This window comes from Lycium ferocissimum, chromosome 10 (genome assembly GCF_029784015.1).
Source record: "Lycium ferocissimum isolate CSIRO_LF1 chromosome 10, AGI_CSIRO_Lferr_CH_V1, whole genome shotgun sequence".
NCBI classification, from domain to species: domain Eukaryota; kingdom Viridiplantae; phylum Streptophyta; class Magnoliopsida; order Solanales; family Solanaceae; genus Lycium; species Lycium ferocissimum.
The window spans coordinates 22,332,954-22,337,848 of record NC_081351.1 but is presented as its reverse complement, the minus strand read 5'-3'; the positions used below and the strand labels follow the sequence as shown (position 1 = coordinate 22,337,848).

Sequence of the window (4,895 nt, the reverse complement as noted above, 5' to 3'; positions counted from 1 at the left end):
GATTATTTATGTTGGGATTTCCGATATTATTTCTTATTGATTGTTTAGTTTGTTGTATTAAATTCTGCATAACTTTTAAGAAAAAATAAGAGAATAGTTTTAATTTTAGTCTTTTATCCTCTTATTCACGATAACTTCATGGGTATAATTTTTGATTTAATGATTATAACAAAAATAAGCTTATCCATCATACCAAACCATCCCTTAGCCTATTGACCTTCAATTTGATTTAATGACATAGAAAAATAAGTCAAATTTATATGTAAAACCATTGTTTGAATCTATTGTGCATGAAAGTAGAATGTTTGCTGTTGAAGGATTGATAGCAGGTATGAGCAGTTGTGAAGGATGTATAATAGGACTTATCCTAATCATTTGTTTGCTGTTGTGAAGCAGTGTTGTCAAAGGCGCGCTTAAGCCCTGAAGCGAGGCTCAAAACATGTTGAGCGCTTCGCCGGGCTTTATGTGCGCTTCAGTGTCATCATCAAGGCTCTAAGACATACTTTTCCTTGCCAATGAGCCTCTCTTGAAGAAGTGACACTAGATATATGATATTTCACTTTATCGTAATGTTTTTATAATTTCTTTGTCCATAAATTTGTTATTCATGCTTACTGCTATTAGTCTTGGTCTAAACATATATATATATATATATATATGTATGTATTTTTGCACCATTGCGCCTTTTTTCATTAAAGCCTACACTTTATTTGCGCTTCGCGCTTAAAGCCCCAACTGACCTTAGAGCTTTTTTGCGCTTTTCGCTTTTGATAACACTGTTGTGAAGGATGTATACTGGTTTTCTCTCTGTCTCAGTTCTATACTCAATAGGCTCTGTTGCTGAAGCAGAGCTGGAATAAGATAGTTACTTTAGGAAACCCTCTTGCTTCGTAAAAGGATTAACTCTAGCCTACATAAATTAGCACCCATTTCCTTGCAGCTATTAGCTATTCTGATGAAACCTCATTTAACTGGAAGAATAGACTAAAAGGTTGAAAACTTAAAGGTAGATGGAGGTTCTTACAATTTAAGTTGGTTAATTAAGAAATGCACTGGAAGTTCTTAGCTTTATATTTTTTTTGATGACATGGGAACCCGCAGCCGCTACCCCTCGGGTGCGCACAGGGTAAACCCAGCTCCTGTGCAATAGCTCGCAAACCACACAGGAGAGGTAACGCACTATATCCCCATTTATTGTTGAAATGGTGAAGATGAAGTGTCTGGTGAAGGGTAAGTAATCCTTATGTTTTTCCTTAATTTGTTGAAAGTACAAAAATTAAGATGGTTTAATTTTAATGCAGGTTCATTCCCTCATATGCCGGGAATATGATTACAGCATCATTTGAACCATTTTTCCGTGATGCTTGGGGTAGATACAAGGACTTTCCATACGATGTTAGAATGCTAATGTGGGCTCAGTTTAAGGTACATGGCAGACAAAGTGTATTTATGTAATACTTGATTTAGTGCTTTTAAATGCATGAATTTGGCATGTTGTGGATTTTGATTTTACTCCAGAGGGAGAACACACTGGATGTTAACAAAAAATGGTTTTCTCATGTTTTCTAAAAATCAGAAAGTTTAGATATGCTCCTTTTGTTTTCATTTTTGCTTTGAATTTTTTTTAGTTGGAGCTATCACTGAATATGGTTTCTTAAAAGAAACGAAAATCCACTTTCTGATAGAATAATTGATATTGCACATAATTTTTCATGTGTTGCAGCCTGCTGTTTGTCAGTTTTAAGAATTCCTTTTAACATTCATGCTTCATGAACTTCCTTTTCTCTTGTCCTTTGGCCCATTCCGGGGACGCAGCTGTAATCTTAATTTGTCTGTGACGAAGGTCTTAATGATATAAGGTTTTCAAAAATGAGTTTTCTTCTAATGATATTAGTATTTTGCAGACAAAGTGTACATGGCAGCCTCGTTATGAAAATGAAATAAATACCATTTTCGAGAAGAAAGTATCTTTGCGGATTAAAGAACACTTGTATAATGCCCGAAACCTCAAAAGGGTGGTTCGTTGCACACCGGAGGTTCCATGAGTTTCGCGGGCCACCGACGAAGATTGGTACTTTAGCCAATTAATTTTCCTTCATTTAAATTATCTAAATACGATTAAACTTTTATCCAACTCTTATTTTTTAATTTTGCAGCGAAAGTTAAACGGGGGAGAGGCTGTGCCTCTTTCTGAGGTCTTCGAGGAGACACATTAGAAGAAGGAGGACAGTGCAAGAGAAGGTTGGGTCGAGTCACGTGCTAAGGAGACATATGTAAGATTTTGAACTTAATTTGAAATTAAACTTTGGGCTTGTAGGAACTGACATGGGCATTAGGCTACTACTCGACTCATAAACACTTAACCACTAAAAAATGATTACAACACTTCTTTTCAGAAATAGGAATGCACAATTATATGCACTGATTCTGGAAAGAAGAACTTAAATTCCCCTCATCTCTTTAACCCTCCTGCTAAATTTTACAAATTCAAAAGATCAATCCTTTAACAAAATCAAACAGGTACAACTATTCCGCCTGTCTTAACTAAGTGATATTAACTAATCACTTCATGTTAGTATCTATTATTATTATTTTACTATTATAGAAGAGCCAGTTGAGACTCAAGATCAACATGGCTGCTTCATGGTGTTTAATTTTATTTTGAGGGCATAATTGACTTTTGACAGAATAACCTCATCAACGTGTCCTTTTGCTATGTAGTTGAACATCCAATTCATTATCTGTTCACTTTCCCATTTATCTTGCTCTGCTCAAATGTTCTAGATCTTCATTTTCTCCATCAAGTTTCATACTTTCTATCTTGCTTTGATCATTGGCCTTCTCTGTTGTCTCTTACCCTGTTCGAGTGCGCATATATCCTCGAAGTTCATCCCTTTGCTTCCGTTGCTCACAATATAGTAAGAAAAGTTTTATGGGGGTGTAAACTTGTAATGTGTTTTTTTGAAATTGGGTTTGCAGATTTTGTTGGAATATCAAGATGGGATTTGACTTCCTGAATAAGCTAGCTAAGCTAATCTTAGATTTGTGCTAATTTTGCAGGTGGCTATATTTGTATTAGAACCATGCATTAGTGTGAGTGATCATAAACTGTATAGTTGAACCACATATTGTATATACACAGTTTTGTAACTTTGATAGAAATGCAAAGTACATGACTGAAGGATTATACTACAAATTAGCAGGAGAGGATATTAAGAGAGAGCTCTCGATCTAATCAAGAACCTAAATGTCCTTTCCCAATCTATGTTCCAAGCTGTCAAGTTGAGCCTCAAATGTTTCCAGCCTGGTTTCTATGTTTGTGTTTTCTTCTTGGCCTTTACATGCGATTCTTCCCTTTGGTACCAATCTTGAAACCAATGACCATTTAGATTACGTAGACTTTTAACAGTGGCACATATAAGAACTGCAAAAGCATTTTGAAATTAAATTGCATACTGTGTTGGCTTCGCTAAGTGCTCTGATCACGGTTATACTGTCCTGATTTGTATCTAGAACGACGCTCAATCCGTTAGTCTATACCTGAAAATATAGGACTATAATAAATGCTATTTGAATTGATTGAATTGTAATTGTGTTTATGTAATACGTAAAACTTTCATAATTTCGTTACTAAACTGACTCATATTCCGTGTTGGGCCCGTGCTTGCACTGGCTTACCATCATCTAGTCAAGAGAAAAGCTGAGGTAAGCACACTCGGAGAGTTTAGGAGAAACAACAACAGTCCCTAACTCAGAATCCATTACAACATATTGATGTGTAATCAGTTATCCTAACTGCATTTCTTTATAAATTTCCTGAAGAAGTCAAATCTGTTGGTGCTCTATCAAATGGCTGCTACTTATTTATTTATCTACTGATATATTTTGAAAATGCATGTTGCTTGTGTTTTAGCTCTTCTACTTGATATTTCTTTTGTCAAACACAAGAAACCACATTTAATTTCTCCAGCCTTCATTGCCTTTAGTGTAAGTAATATAAGAAAATGTATTTATATTACTTCAGGAAGGATTTCAAAAAGGTTTGGAAGATTGGCGTCAGACCCAGCCTGCTTCAGAGGATGGTACCGCAGTCCGACCATCGCCTGCGGATATGACTTCAATATGGACACAGGTGGCAGGTGGTCCCAGCAAAGGTAGAGTCTACGGGCTTGGAGTTCTGCATTCCTCATCTAGTCCTTCGCCGTTGTTGTCTAATGCTTCTACTTCGCAAAATACGGAAGAAATGGAAGCGATGCAAAGCCGAATTGCAGAGCTGAAGCAAAAGTGTGAAACTTCCGATGCTAAGCTTGCTAAAATTGAGAAGTTTATGAGGAAGCACATGCCTCAAATGTCTGATGATGAGGAAGAGACCGAATCCGATGACAATTAGATTGTAGTTGCTGGTTATTGTTTTTTATTGTGACTTTAGACTTTTTAGACTTTAAGTTTCATGTAGTTGTTGGTTTGGGATGTTTAAACTATTTCGAATTTGATGTTTCAAATGTTTAGACTATTTCTTCATGTTTGATTGGTTGCTTTAACTGTTATAGTTGTTTGGTTGAATTCTTAGGTTCTATAGTATAGTGTTTGCAAGCAGGTGCAGCTAATAAAATAGCAATTTGCTGTAAACCACTCCTCGTACACCCTACAAACATAATATCGAGGAGGCATCCCACCGCAGTTCCAAATTTGCGTAAATCTGAATCTGGAAAAGTAATTAACAATTATTGAAGTGGTTCATGATCTATTTAGTTTTCCAGCTTTAAAAATATGACATATTAAATTAATAATAACACATCAATTGAACACAAATCTATTCTCTCTTCGTTTATCCTAATTTCTGATTTTTATACATAATATCATAACTTTTACTATTTTAATAAACATTTGACTTG

General features: G+C 35.5%; 1 protein-coding gene across 5 annotated transcripts; it reads left to right on the top strand.

The window, feature by feature from the left end:
- Positions 1 to 209: 209 nt before the first annotated feature.
- On the top strand, positions 210 to 4,629 carry LOC132032835 (uncharacterized). Of its 5 annotated transcripts, XM_059422596.1 has the most exons (4): positions 223 to 1,230; positions 1,302 to 1,425; positions 1,905 to 2,071; positions 4,025 to 4,629. In XM_059422596.1, the coding sequence occupies exons 3-4, from the start codon at positions 2,042 to 2,044 to the stop codon at positions 4,388 to 4,390; spliced, it is 396 nt and encodes a 131-aa protein (XP_059278579.1). In that variant the 5' UTR covers positions 223 to 1,230; positions 1,302 to 1,425; positions 1,905 to 2,041; the 3' UTR covers positions 4,391 to 4,629. The 5 variants fall into 5 exon arrangements, 3 of the variants coding, with proteins under 3 accessions (XP_059278579.1, XP_059278580.1, XP_059278577.1); XR_009408605.1 differs by lacking the exon at positions 1,905 to 2,071 and adding an exon at positions 2,157 to 2,273 and having other exon boundaries at positions 210 to 1,425; XR_009408604.1 differs by adding an exon at positions 2,157 to 2,273 and having other exon boundaries at positions 210 to 2,071.
- Positions 4,630 to 4,895: the final 266 nt, after the last annotated feature.

What these genes read in the sequence shown, in the direction of transcription:
- LOC132032835 (XM_059422597.1), top strand. Translation starts at nt 2,042, where the DNA reads ATGAGTTTCGCGGGCCACCGACGAAGATTG. An exon ending in CGGGCCACCGACGAAGATTG is followed by an intron (nt 2,072 to 4,024) that starts GTACTTTAGCCA and finishes ATATTACTTCAG; the next exon opens with GAAGGATTTCAAAAAGGTTT.